This window comes from Carettochelys insculpta, chromosome 20 (genome assembly GCF_033958435.1).
Source record: "Carettochelys insculpta isolate YL-2023 chromosome 20, ASM3395843v1, whole genome shotgun sequence".
Taxonomy (NCBI): Eukaryota; Metazoa; Chordata; order Testudines; family Carettochelyidae; genus Carettochelys; species Carettochelys insculpta.
In genome coordinates, this window is record NC_134156.1 from 12,192,422 (window position 1) to 12,206,847 (window position 14,426).

At 42.2% G+C, this 14,426-nt stretch overlaps 1 protein-coding gene across 1 annotated transcript in view; it reads right to left on the reverse strand.

Annotated features, from left to right (window-relative positions):
• Positions 1–8,769, reverse strand: part of CA10 (carbonic anhydrase 10) — a 454,392-nt gene extending 445,623 nt beyond the window's left edge. Inside the window, exon 1 of the mRNA XM_075014587.1 lies at positions 8,709–8,769. Coding sequence (XP_074870688.1) covers positions 8,709–8,769 — 61 coding nt within the window. The remainder of the gene's footprint in view (positions 1–8,708) is intronic.
• Between the last annotated feature and the right edge of the window lie 5,657 nt (positions 8,770–14,426).

Consider the following 14,426-nt stretch of genomic DNA (forward strand, 5'->3'; position numbering starts at 1 on the left):
ATATCTCACAAAATGGAGCGAGAAGCCCCGCAAATTACTGCAGATTCAGTTTCCTGAAACTAGCATTTTCAGGTGGTTTGGAGATAAAATATACTTCACCTATCAAACCATTGCATGCAAAAAAACCAAAAAAAAACCCAACCACCAAGAAAAACACCATCCTCCCCACACATGCACACCCTCTTGCTCTTCAGAGTGCAGAAAATAATCTTTCCTTTTACCACCATACGTAGCAAGCACAGATCAATGGTCCCTCCAGTAAGCAGAACATGTCACCTTGCGAAAGAAGAGCCTCTATGTTGGGAAATTCTTTCCATTACCTGCCTCAATAACCCATTGGCAGTGCAGTCATTTGTAATAGGTGCCCGTGTGCTCCCTAGCCTGCTTTCCACCTTCCCCACCACACACGCGCACACACACAAAATGACAGATGCTACAGAAGCCCTGCTATCTTAGTCTCTCAACATACAACTGGAGCAAACACTTTCATTCCAAGTGGGGGTGCTGGCGCAGATCAGGACATGGTGAAAGTTCAAGTGGGAAGGATCAGAAATAACTTCAGCAAAAAATTGTCTGCAAATCTTCCAGGAGGAAACTATTACGTAAATTGTCCCTATCTATCCCCACAGACAGACCACCTGCAAAAGACACTGATGCAGGTTGGCTTCAGAGAAGAGTAAGAATTATGCCATCTAGTTTCCTCTTTCACCCTGTAGGTGCTTAATGGGCACTTTGGGCCAATAAATGAATACTTTTCATCCACTCCATACCTGAAGCTTGATAATATGACCCCATATCAAGATAAATGTACTTGCACACCAGGGTTGATTAAGTAATAATCTGACACCTCTTACAAAGTGCTGTTTACCTTAAACTCCCATGAAAAAAGTGCAAATGGAAGCAAGGGAGCCCCACGTTTAGCAGGGCAAAGGTGAGAGTGTCAAACATTACTTATTTTATGCTTCTAAGTCTTTTTTAATCCTCTATTTCTCAAAGGTATTTTGTGTGCAAATCAAACAATAAAACAGTAATGGTATTTTACTCACAAATATTTACACTACACTAGGTGATATGGCCTGGGAATTTAGGCTTAACATTTATTACAAAAATAAAAATATACGAGACCTCTATAAACAGAAATGATATTTTTTGTATGGAATTTAAAGGGGGAAAACCTGATAACATCTACTTTGTTTAGTTGTCAGTACTCTCCCTGGCCTATCACTGAACAATTCTGTTAGAGCATGGAAACCATCAAGTGCTAGTCTCTTTCCATTTTCCAAGCTAAGTGAAAGGCAGATACTAAACCAATAGCATAAAGTCTCGTAGTGCACCAAGCCACTATACATGCTCCTTTTAAGACCTGAGCCCTAATGAAGTTAGAGGCTACACAAAGATTTCTCATGCAGCTTGGCAGATCAGGGTTAGAGTCTCATTTATCCCCAAACCACTTTCTATTATTATAGCCGTGCAAAGGGGCATCGTAAAATGGATGTGAAGGTCATTCCACTCAACCTCAAGCTTCCTCTAGCTCACATGCCAATAATTAAGCACCCGGGTTTAAGAAGAAATTTTCTCCACAAGCTTATTACCCAGTTACACCCAGTGTGGGGGACTTACACTTGCCTCTGAAGCACAGTCACAGACACAATGCCAGATTAAATGGACCAGTAGTTTAAAATGATACAGTGATTCCTATAATATCTCCTTTCAGCACACTCCACTGGAAGGCCCAAACCATTTCACGATCAATGATTTAAGTCTCATAACAGTCCTGTTAGATAGCTAAAATCAGCAAGCATGGTATTATATCTGCAAAGATATTACACAATTGGATGTTCTCTACTTCAGATTGGCTTGTAAATAATAAAATCCATTGGAAAACACTGCTGCTAATGCTTATAAAGAACTTCATTCCTTTTTGTAAATTCCTATTTACTATTGTATTTTGTATGCTATATGGAATTCTCGATTGTTGACGACAGCTTTTTAGTATGATTATGTTTGCACTGTAATGTCATCAAGCAATGCAAACACAACTACACTAAAAAAGAAACAGTAAATTTGAACAGTCCATGTAAATTCTTTTTTTTTGGTTTAACTTTTTTATCTTCCAAACATGGACTAGAAGTAGGGAAAAAAGAGTGGGTGGAAAAAAAGAGAAATCATCCTCATATGTCAAAGGGTCACCTTAACAATGATTCTAATCCAGCTCTGATAATGGTGCAAGGTTGCTATTAAGTATATAATAAAATAAATTATTAACTTTTCTATCAGCAGTTAGGTTTCACAGGTAGTATCAGGCTTAGACCCTACAGTAGCTGCAAAGCCCTTTTAAAAATTATTAGTATGGGATCCAAACAGCCAAGAGAATGCAAAAATGAAAAGCAGGTTTAATTAGTAATAGCCAAAACAGAATTTATTTAGATGATTATGATCCTCACAACCAAAAGGACAACATATTTTTCCCTCTTTTTGGGCAAGAAGTACCACTGTGGCCTACTACTTCCATTTACACCATGAAAAAGTTCACTCCTTGTCGAAAAGGATGTCAGTCATCAGTGGATCAGCAACGATGCATAGCTTAATTTACAGAAAGCAACCATTCTCCAAACCTTTAAGCAGCCATGATAAACAGTCACACTTTGCCCATCACACAGGAATATTCCAAACACTAGTTTTATAATAAGTAGGTACTCGTTGTTCATTGGTGTACAGGGAACAGTCATAAAGTGAAAGAAAAGCTATCTGCTATTTAACACACGGGTTGTCTGATAAAGGTATCATGACAAACAGCTAGTGGAATCTCAAGACAAATCAGCATTTGTTGAATGTGAAAGCAACTATCTTCTATTACTATGATTACTTTCAGGCACTCCAACTGGGATTGTTTATTTTAATTTTGTCTTCAAGGCTCGGTTGAGATTAACAATAAAACAGCATAGGAAGGCCAAAAGATACAGCCTAGAACAACAAATTTTATTCATTTTTGTTTGCAAAAGAATTGAAGAGATTGCAACTCTCCCCTCTTAGGTTTATTTATCCAAAAGAAAGAAAACAGTTACGAGTAACATTATTCACAAATTTCCATTTCCCATATAGTCACACCAGCAAAAAGCACATACATCATTTTGCCATCTCTCTGGTCACGTGTTCTAACTGGTAAGTGACTGAAACCAACTGAATAGTTGAAAACATAAAAAAGAAATGAAAATATTTATAGAAAGACTACCAGGCTATTTCAGTAGCATTTAAAAACAGGAGCAATTTAACACACTCTGCAAGAGATAAAACATCCGTGGCACTTCCAACACGAGGAAGCATTCAAAACACTTAGAGCACCAGAGACAAAAGTGGTCAAATTGTACAATTAGCTCCAACCCAAAACTCTTAGGAATCAAAAGTGCTTCAAAATACCTGCAAGCATATGGTCTCAATCCTTCAGTCTGTTAAAAACTAAATGCCCCAAACCAACACAGATTTTCCAGAAACTTCCATGGCTCCACATAAGGCTAATGGCCTGCCTACACCCATTAGACTGCACATCGAGTCATAAGAGGACAAGGAACCAGCATGTACAGGATGGCAGAATCTCTAAGACATTTAACATACCAAATTATTTGCTGTATGTTCCCATAAATCGTCATGCATAATGATAACATAGCAGTTGCCTGTACTCCCACATGAACATAGTTATTTCTCATGGAAACTTACACTGTTTACCTATCAGAAGCCTTCATCATCAACAAGCATGGGCTCAGCACCTGTTGGTGTCTGATGCCTCTCTCACTATTTCCTTACATCTTTCCCTGTCTAGTGAGGAGTGGCTTAGTTTCTGTAGACTTCAAAGAAAAATCCACTAAATATTTCAGTAATTAGATTTCCTCGGGTGTCAGCCCTGAACATCTGAGGTACAATACAGCAATAGCAACTAATAGACGGACCGTTCCTGTCACTTACCTCACTTCTACAATACTGACCTTCCACTGACCACAACTGTCTTACTTCTGCACTACACTGGTGTGGGACAGCCTTAACCAGGCCTTACACCATTAGGTGCTCAGACATAGGTCTGGCGGGGGGGGGGGGGGGGGTGAGCCAAGTAGATTTTGTGTTTTCTTCATGCTTCCCAAATCCCAGGGCCCTCCAGGAGCTAATTCAACCCCAGCATAGTTCAGAGCACATTAAGAGCTATTTTGCATTATTCCAGATGGTGACCACCCCCAAGAGACCACAATACCAGCTAAGATCAGACAGCTTGCAGCTGTGCTCCAATATACCCTCTGATATTGAGGGTCTGGCTGAAGGTGAGAGAGGGTATCAACTTTACACTATTAAGGAATTCCTGCAAGTGGGAAGCCTCAGCTGCTATTAATTGTTGTGAAGGGTATATGCATGCCAGCACTACAGTAAATTCTTAGCAAGGATGAGACTATTCTCAAAAAAGGGTTTATCTGAGCTTCTCACTGCCCAACTGCACGACAAAGTAATGCATCACAATTACAGTATGCCATGAAGAACCAGAAGATCAAGGTTCCAGACACATGCTAATCCCATTGATCCAAAGACAAACTGTTTAAGTAGAAACCCGAGCATTAAATGCATTGTGACACCTTCAACTTTATTTTTTTTAAATGTAATGCATTGCAAAGGTTTGAAAAGACCATCTTCTATTACACTCGGCTGGCAAAAGTCTAAGAACATTACACAAGGTTTATGTACATGACTCCACAGGCAAATGAGACAGCCATTATGTGAGCAGTCACATCCCACCCATAGCTGTGAACACTACAGCTAATTAATCTACAGTGGTATTACAAAGGAAGAGCATTTGGCCGTGATAGCATGGACTGTAATCCCCTTGCCTTTTACTCAGCGTCAGGATTATCTGCAACTCCAGTGAAGCAGCAGCCAAGAGGGATCTTATTTTAACCTACTGTCCAAAGGACAACATCTCCATTGGCACAACATTCTGTCAATACCATACTGTAGCATCATTAAAGGACACAAACCTGTTAAGATCATCTGAACCAGATACAGACACCATTTACAGCATAATTAACAATGCACCAGTGTTTTATTTTAAAGAGAGCTGTCATTCTCTTTTGTGGCATTAAAATTATTCTCTTGTCCCAATAAGCCTGTTCTTATTTATCATTCAGTCAAAACTCAATTCTCCTTTTAAGCAAACAGCTCCAAGCAGCAAAAATCCAGTGTTCATAGAATATAAAAGCTTTTGGCTTATGAACAATAGGTGCAAAGAAATATACAAACAAAAATACATCTGAAATAAAGGTCAGTAACTCAAACATACATAAAACCACAATTGTTTCACTTCTGCTTTCCAGTACATTCATCTCAGACCCGTCCAACATACGATTAATTGAGGCACAAAGAGTTTACTGATGACTGAGATAAATTATGTGGCAGTTGACTGACACAATAAGAATACATTTTTCATTAAAGAATGGATTTGCACTACTTTAGTAAATGAAACACTATTTTGTTATCCTCGCACACCACTAACATGTTACCAGAATTAATTAAAGCTGCTTGTCGCAATATTTGAGATATAAATGATCTTTCCTGTTAGCCTTCCTTACCCAATCTACTCAAACTGTGACATGGGAGGAAGGAGGTTATGACATTAGAAAGTGGCAAGCATGTGCTAAGTCTGCAATCTTTATGTTAAAAATGAAATAGAAGTGCATAACTGGGTGAGAAGTTATATTCAGTTCAGGTTACATTTGCACATGCATACAAAATACTGTCTTAAATAATGTTTCATATATTTCCTAGTCAAACATTTTTATTGTATTAAGACAACCAGTCAACAGATTGGGTAAGGAACTCCAGATTTCCATATTAAGCTGACAATCATTTAAACTGTAGCTCTGGTTATGTAGCCCTCTGTTAAACAGGGCCTGATCCAAAACTCATTGACGTTAATGGAAAGTCTCAAATTGACATAAATGGATTTGAAATGAGGCCTGCAACAGCTGCATATGTGCAGCACCAATAGGAAAAAAATCAGTCTTACAGTTCCTCACAAAAATAACTGAGCCTCCAAAAGCTATAATTTAAAAATTTACTGTTGTACTTTGCAAGAAATTCATTTCTAGAGCACTTTCCTCAATTAGATTCTTTGGCTATGTCCACACAAGAAGTCTCTGTTGACAGATGTCATGGTCAGAAGGAATTTCTCAACGAAACGTGTCAACAGATTGCATCTACACAAAAAAGAAAATTGAAAGAGCAATTCACTCTGTCAACAGAAAGAAGCCACACTGTCTGGCCCTTTCTCAACACAACAGCTGACCATAAGCTCTGCAAACAAGGCTGCCCAGTGAACCGGAAAACCCTATCTGTCGACAAAAGGGCCCCCGAGTGTCTACATGGCTGTTTTGTCAACAGCACACTGCTGAGAGAGGCATTATACCTGAACAGGGAGACATATAATGCTTCCAGTGGATGAGCTGGGTTTTGACAAAGCGCATTTTGCATGTAGGTGCTCCATGGTTATTCCCCAACAAAAGTCCAGTTTTTTTGATAAAAGCCTCTCATGTAGATATAGCCATCACATGATTATCATGCTGACTGCATGACATAAGCTAAATATATAAGGAATATAAGGTTCTGGAATACATGGTAATTTAGGACACGTCCCCACAGAATTCAAAACCTTCTTGAACTTCAGCATTATTGAATGATCACTATCTATGCTTGTCTAATATGCTACAGAGGATAGTGTAAAAAGGCTGGGAGGAGGGAGGGAAGAGATGAAGCATTAGTGTCAGGCAGATATCTGCAGATCTTAATCCCTCTTTCTGCGATGACAAGTACTAAGAATTAATGAAAAAGAAGGATCCCTGGGGGAAAAATGGAACCAAAGACTAAATGTATATAAACATCCCATATGAGGTTGAAGCGAACTATTTGAGGCCACACAGCAAAAAGCAGCATATGGCTCACTGTACTGCTCATTCTCTAATGAGAAAAAGGATGAAACGCAGGCAGCCAAGAGAGCCCCTGCCGGACCGAGCTCACTGTTTTAGAAGCCAGGTTTTGATTTGGGTGGCAGCGGGTGACATTGAGATCAGGGGATACCATCCACCAATCCTCACCAGATATTATTCTTCGACGCGACCAAGAATATATTCTTCTCTCCCATGATCTCAGCAAGGGGCTCGTTATTCCACTGCTGTTATTTTTAAAGCCGACGTCTAATTTGAAAAGTGCTAGACAGCTAGCGAATCACTCTGGGTGAGACAGTGAAGGGTGAGGCTTAGATGAAAGAGGCAGAGGGGCGGGTCATGCCACTCTAAGGACTGAGAGGGTGGGTTACCCAGGGAGCACAGAAGAGAGTGGATTAGCATAAAAGCAGCCTGAGATGCTGTCAGGATGAGAGGACACACTACCCAGGTACACAGACTACCAATAAGAATTGCCAGGGGTACCAATGTAAGTAAAAGGGGGCGGATTTCTCAGTGGGAGACTGTAGGCACTATCAGTCTTGGGGGTGGGAGAAAAGATATGAGACAGGTGCAGATGATGCAAAATAATACAGTTACTGCCAGGGGCGAGGAGAGATGGTAGTGCAGGTAATGCCAGTCCAGCAACTGAGAAGCTGGGTCAGATCAGGACTGGTGCAGGGTATGCCAGAGGATACAAGCACTGCTTTGGATGGTGTAGGGGCTGCCACACCAGTGAGGCCTTCCGCCAACCTCTTCCTGCTCACAGGGAAGCTGCAGGTTTCCCTAAGCACTCCTGGCTCTGCACTGAAGCCCACAGGGATGTCGCTCCCTGCAATGTGGAATAGCTGATGCTGCCAGAGTTCCCATTTGCAGGCTTACGCAATGACTCCTGGGGAGGGGGAAGAGAAACAGATGAGGCAGCTTCAATCCCATGGTGCCATCCCAAACTAGCCACCCAGCTGCTTCCCCCACAGTTGTGCCTGCAATGTAATTATTCCAGCATGACTGACCTGACAAATTAAGGAACTAGCCAAGGCTTTGGAAGTAGAAGAGAGTGTTTTCCCCAAGAATAAAATTGCTCTAATCCTTAACACCAGATATCCTGCCGTGCCTATTCATTAATTGGACAGGCTCTGCTGACAAGTGAAATTACCTGACTTCTGCAGAATGGAAGAGATCTTTACAACCTTGACACTCAAGAGCCTGACTCCCAGCCGCACAGGCTTTTTGGGGGATTTTTTAAAACCCATTTACTGTACCCACACGGACCATCAACCTTTATTAAAAAGATGCTCACTGCTCATTAATGTTTGGTTTTTGTGCAACACCCAAGAACCTGGCACACCACAACATGAAAATTGTGTCAGTGAGCTGCAACCATCTTAAACCGCCCCCCCACCCCAGATCAACCGAGTTTTAGACCAGTAAAAGCCACGACATGCTGGGATTACTGCAATGTAGCAATCAATTACTGCAATGACTGCGTGTTGGGAATTACGACCCCTATATTACCAAAGCACTACAATTAATTAGTGCAACCAATGCAACGTAATTAATGCATTGTTATCAGAGTAAAGAGTGGAGCAAAGCCGAATTTCTTACACTACTTTAGCCACCATCCATTTCTGTGACAGTACATTTTATTAATGATTGTGATATCTGTTGCACTTCTAGGCAGGGGATACCCCCAATACACTTTGTATGGTACTCCCCCCTTCCATGTTCGCTGCCTACCTGACATGCAGACGATGAAATTGGCTTGCAGAAGAAAAAGCACCTCCCAAACAATTTCCATCCTCCGATTCTCATGCCAAGTGCATCCCTCGGCGAAAAGAAACAACAACGATCAATATCGCAGTTTGAAGGCTCCCAGCAAATCTCCTTTCGGACTTGCAGACGGTATTCCCCAGATGTGCTGACAACACATGTCCGAAATGCCTTGCTGCACGGCCCGAGCGAGATCCCTTCCCTGCCTTCGCCCTCCAAAAATGACCAAGAAGGCGGCAACCACAAGCTCCGGGCTCTTCCTCCAGGAGTGAGACAAAAATCCACCGGCTCTCCCCACACGACATAGACAATCAACGCCAGCTGAACCGCTCTGCAAAGTCTCTCTCTCTATTCCAGGGCAGCGGGCTGCAAGTTACCTCCGAACTCTGCACGCGTTACCGGAGCACTGTCACAGCCCCATGCCTGGGGGAGGGGGTGTCCTCTCCTGCTTCTACAAAGTGACCAAAAGGAGATTAACACACCTTGCTACGCAGGCGACCCCCATGCGTGTTTTTCCACGTACACAACACGGACTGGAGCAGAACAACACAGCATAGCCCAGTTCTCCTTCCAAAACGCTTGGACTTCTGTAATTCCCCTTCCAGCAAAGGAGATTTTCTGCAATGCAACTGTAGGGGTCGTTCTTCCCCCATCTACGGATCTTCCTTTGCCTTGTTTCCCAGTTAGGGATGAAATCACATCGGGGGGATGGGGGGGGGGGGCAAAAGAGGGGGGACTTCTCCTTCAATCTCGGATTTGCATTTACCTGCTTGTTCGCGTTAATTAAGCCCCCAGTGCAATAAGCGAAGAAACAACGTAGCTTGGTGACTGGGGGGAGTGGGGGAACACTTTATTTTAAAGACATGCCCCCACATCCAAATCTGCTTTCGGGCCTCATGGTGAAAGTACAATCAACACAGGCACAGCTATACGCAATGACCCGGTTAATAGGGTGCAAACGCACAGAGGGAAATATGTAATTGAATTTCTAAAACTTACTTTAAAAACGCATACAAGTTTGCAGCCTGGTGGGGAGGACGGGAGAAAACGATACAAGCAAGAGTTGCAAAAATCGTTCCATTATAAGAGATATATAATTGCTTTGCTGAGCCCCCCCCCCCAACGTAACTGATCCTTCCCCCGACACACACACCCTGTTTTAGTGTATCCTTTTTACTTACCCCGCCAGACGCCCGTCCTGTTCCCCCTCAGCTCATGTGAGATTAGCACTCCTGCCTGCAGTCCCAAAAAAAAAACAGGTCAAATGCCAAGCAGCGTCCGTGCAGCCCTGCCCCTTAGCTCAGGGAACAACTCAGCGCACGACCACGCTCGGTTGATGGCTGCTCAGATGCCCTTGCACGGAGCGGAATATTTTGCTGCGGGCTCCCAGGTGCTCGCAGTCCCGCGATGCTCAGCGGAGATCCCGGGACAGCGGCTCGGCCATGCAGCGCGTGCACAGGAGCGAGCCGAGCCAGCGTTCCAGCGGGTAGGCGGAGCGCGAGCCAGCAGTTAGTAGCTGCGGAAGGGGCCGCCGCAGATTTGCAGCCGGAGCTGGAGGAGCTCCTTGGCCTTCGGGACAGGTGGGGAGGAGGGAGAAAGAGTGTGTGTGTGCACGCGTGGGGGGGAGGGGGGAGTCGCTGTTGCGGCTGTAACTTCAGCTCTTTGTAGGCACCGTTCAAAAGCTTCTCCCCCACTTTATTTTAAAATACACTAGTTGGTGTTGCAAAAACATAAATAAACGGACAGTCGGACCACCAGGTTGTATTGGGGCTGACAATAGAGGTAGGGCTTAAAATCCAGGAGGAGAGAAATAATTTATTATAGATCTCGGGCGGATGAAGATGCGTAAGGCGGTGTTTGGGTTATATAGGAAGCGGCAGACGAAGGGCAGGTGTGCAGGAGTGATATTGCACTAGGCGTCATCTTACCTTTGATGCACGCTTGATAGATTGAGCAGAGGAAGTGCCTGAGGAAGGCACTGGGCATTAGGTGATAAACAGAAAATCCCAGCTCAGGGCAGGTGGGCAGAGATGATACGACGAATACTCCGGTGGAGGGTGCATGCAAGGGGAGGATGTGAAGAGGGGAGGTGGAAGAGCTTTGAGTTGGAAATTCTAAACCGGGGCAGATGTGCAGAGGTGATATTGTAAATATTTCATCTGAGGCACCATGCATAATGGATGGAGCAGAGCATGGGGTTGGGGGCGGGGAGGTTGCAGAGAGTGCAAATCCTGGGTATAATTGCAAAATGGAACTTTGCTTCTCAGATTCTAGCAGCAAACTGAGCATATCTGGCTCCCAGACTGGGGTAGGGTGGAGTTTTTGGTCAAGAGGTTTCAAAGCTCAATCAAGTGGTTGTTTGCATAAGCTCTTTAATCAACAATGCACAAGACTGATCAGTTCGGGACCTCCATGTTTGCGTTTGTTGCTGGTTAGCTGCGTGGGGCTCTCTAGATTTTTTTTGGTGAAGAGAAAAGAATGGGACAAATTGGAAATGTTTTGAAGGAATTAATCAGGAGCTTGGAAGTAAATATTGGTATTGTTTGTAATCTTTTTGTTAGCAAGATTTTGTGTGAGGGTAAATGCCCCTTATACTGCAGGAGAAAACTTTGCTGATTTAAAAAGCAGTCACCTCCCATAAACCAGCAAGTTACTTGCCCTTCTAAAACTATTCTGTGTGGTCACGTGGAAGGATACCTTGCTCAAGCTGTTAGGAATTCCTTTATATCCACTCAGAACTCTCTATCACTTTGTGGTTGATTTTCAGTGTTGCAACTGTGTAGAAGGGGGCTATTTTCTCTTTAAAGTGATTGACAAAAATTGGATGCAATTTGAATATTAAAAATCAGGAATTGTTTCTTTTGTCAGTTTGAAATTTCCAGGATTTTGCAAATTGAGGCATCATATACGAAAAGACAAAAAAGTTGTGTCACTATGTCTTAATGTGCGAAGAGGAAGGCCCCCAAACATTTGTCTAGGCATTTTCCAAGAGTAAGAAAAGTTATTGTGGATCATGACTCACTAAAGAAATAAAGATTTCAGATTGATATTTCTAGCATTACTTTACTGAAGACATCAGGAAGAAGTACGAATTAGTATGGGGTTTTGAATGTGAGCTTGCAAAATACTTTGTGTTTCTTCTGTTTTCAGAACAAAGTTGCTTCTTACAGGGAAATTATTATTCACTATTTTGCTATGATGGTCAGGTTTATGAATGTCTTATGAGAAGCTTGACAAACATTCCCAATGTCCTTTATTATCAGCCTTTGTTAAAAGACATTTCCGGAATCCTCTAACATGAAGCTTCATTTAGATCAATGTTCATCTTCCTTAGATTTGGCTGTTGACCTCCTTTTGGGCTTTTCTGGCTCATTTCTTACAATGTCATCCAGGTTCAGAACGAAATAATTGTTTGGAACGTGCCCCAGTGTTCAAAGTTGGAGATTTTGAAATAAAGGTCACAACTTTCTTCAGATGAGGGTCTACAAGGATTACAATAGGTTGAGTTATCAGAAGATCCTTAAGCAGGATGTTAAGGTGCAAGGCACAATAATCACAGTGATAGACTAATAATGCTAGTTTCTTTTCTGCCTTCTGCCAATGCTGTTTTTATAAACATGGAACTGAAGCAAAGACCAATTTGTCTGACGTCACGGCACAGAAAGGACTAAAACTAAGGTTTCCCATTTCCTAGACTATAGCTCTCTAACTGGGATAGCTCCAACCACTTCCTTTCCTTTGTCACTCATTGACCCATCCACTCCCTCTTAAAAAAGTACTGGCTATTTCTATTCCCCTGTCCAAACATTGCTTTCAGGATTTTGGGGTTTCAAGAGTAACACCTTTTTGGATAGTAACAGAGAGATAACCGTGCTAGTCTATATACTATCAAAACAAAAAAGCAGTTCAGTAGCACTTTAAAGACTAACAAAATAATTTATTAAGTGATGAGCTTTTGTGGGACAGACCCACTTCTTCAGATCATCATATCCTTTTTGGATATTTCTTCCTATGGGTTGACTCTAACTAGGGGCTCTATTCAGTACATGTTTTCAGATTGGAAAGTAGTAACTAGTGGTATCCTCCAGGGGGCCATTCATACCACAACCAATCATATTCAACGTATCTAGAAATGATCTGGAGAAGTGGGGAAACAGTGAGGTGGTGAAATTTGCTGATGAAACAAAACTAAATATAGTTAAAACAAAGCAGGCTAAAGAGCCTCAAAAAGGTCTCACAAAACTAAGTGGTTGTGTAACAAAATGTCAAATTAAATTTAATGTTGAAAAAAGTAAAGTAATATACATGGGGGAAATATAATCCCAACTATACATACAGAATGCTGGGAACTAATTTAGCTATAACCACAGGAAAGAGATTTTGGCGATGTGGATTGTTCTCTGAAAATATCCACTCAATGTGGAGCAGCAGTCAAAAAGGCAAACAGAATGTTAGGAATCGTTTAAAAAGTGATAGTCTCTGTCTTATCCTCTATTTTCTTGCCTCTCTATAAATCCATGGTACACCCACACCTTGAACTCTGCATACAGACATGGTTGCTTAATCTCAAAATATGTATATTGACATTTGAAGAGCTTCATAAAAGGGCAACAAAATTATTAGAGGTTTGAAATGGATGCCATATGAAGAGAGATTAAAAAGACTGGGATTTTTCAGTTTAGAAAAGAGCATACTAAGGGGGGATGTGATAGAGGTCAGTAAAATCATGACTGGTGCGGAAAAAGTGAATAAAGAAAATTTATTTATTTGATCCCATAAGAACTAGGGGTCACCAAATGAAATTAATGGCCAGCAGGTTTAAAATTAACAAAAGGAAGTTTTTCGTCACGCAGCACATGGTAGGCCTGTGGAACACCTGGAACTCCCTGCCAGAGGATGCTGTGGAGACCGGGACTTCAGCAGGGTTCAGAAAAGAACTAGAAAAATTCATGGAGGTTAGGCAGGATGGGTGGGAATCGTGTCCTTAGCCTCTCTTTGTCAGTGGCTAGAAATGGATGACAGGAGGGGATCACTTGATAATTACCTGTTCTGTTCACCCCCTCTGGGGTATTGGCCAATGGCAGAAGTCAGAGTAGTGGGCTAGGTGGACCTTTGGTCTGACCCAGTTTGGCTGCTCTTATGAGGGCTGCTTCCAGTACAATTTAGGGTGTTTTCAGGCACAAATAAAAACAAGACATTGCTGTTGAAATCTTCCATGTGATGGAGAAGATGATCTTCATGGACCATCTTCTGTTTAAGGCTTTGGAAGTGATAGGGCTGGATTAATTTCCTGCTTCTGCCATGTACATTATCTGTGAGCTCAGAAAAGTCTTTTAATCTTATGGTGTCTCAGCTTCCCAGCTGTAAAATGGGAATATTATCACTGCTCTACTGAGAGATTCTGGGAGGATACATTCCCATGTTTGTGAAGCCCCCATATATTGCCCTGATTGGTGCCATGTCTGTAAATAGCCCACATAGTGAATGTATCTGTCTGGGTCTCCTTGTTTGGCTGCTTCAGCGCTCTCAAGGATTCAGTTTACTGCTCATATTTCTTCATGGGGGTGGTGTTCTTGTAGTGCCTCAAATCCCTAACCAGCTTTGAGACTCTATTTTACTACAGGTTGAACCTCTTTAGTCTGGAACCTGACTGGTGCAGAACCAAAATTTGCCAAATCAGTGGAG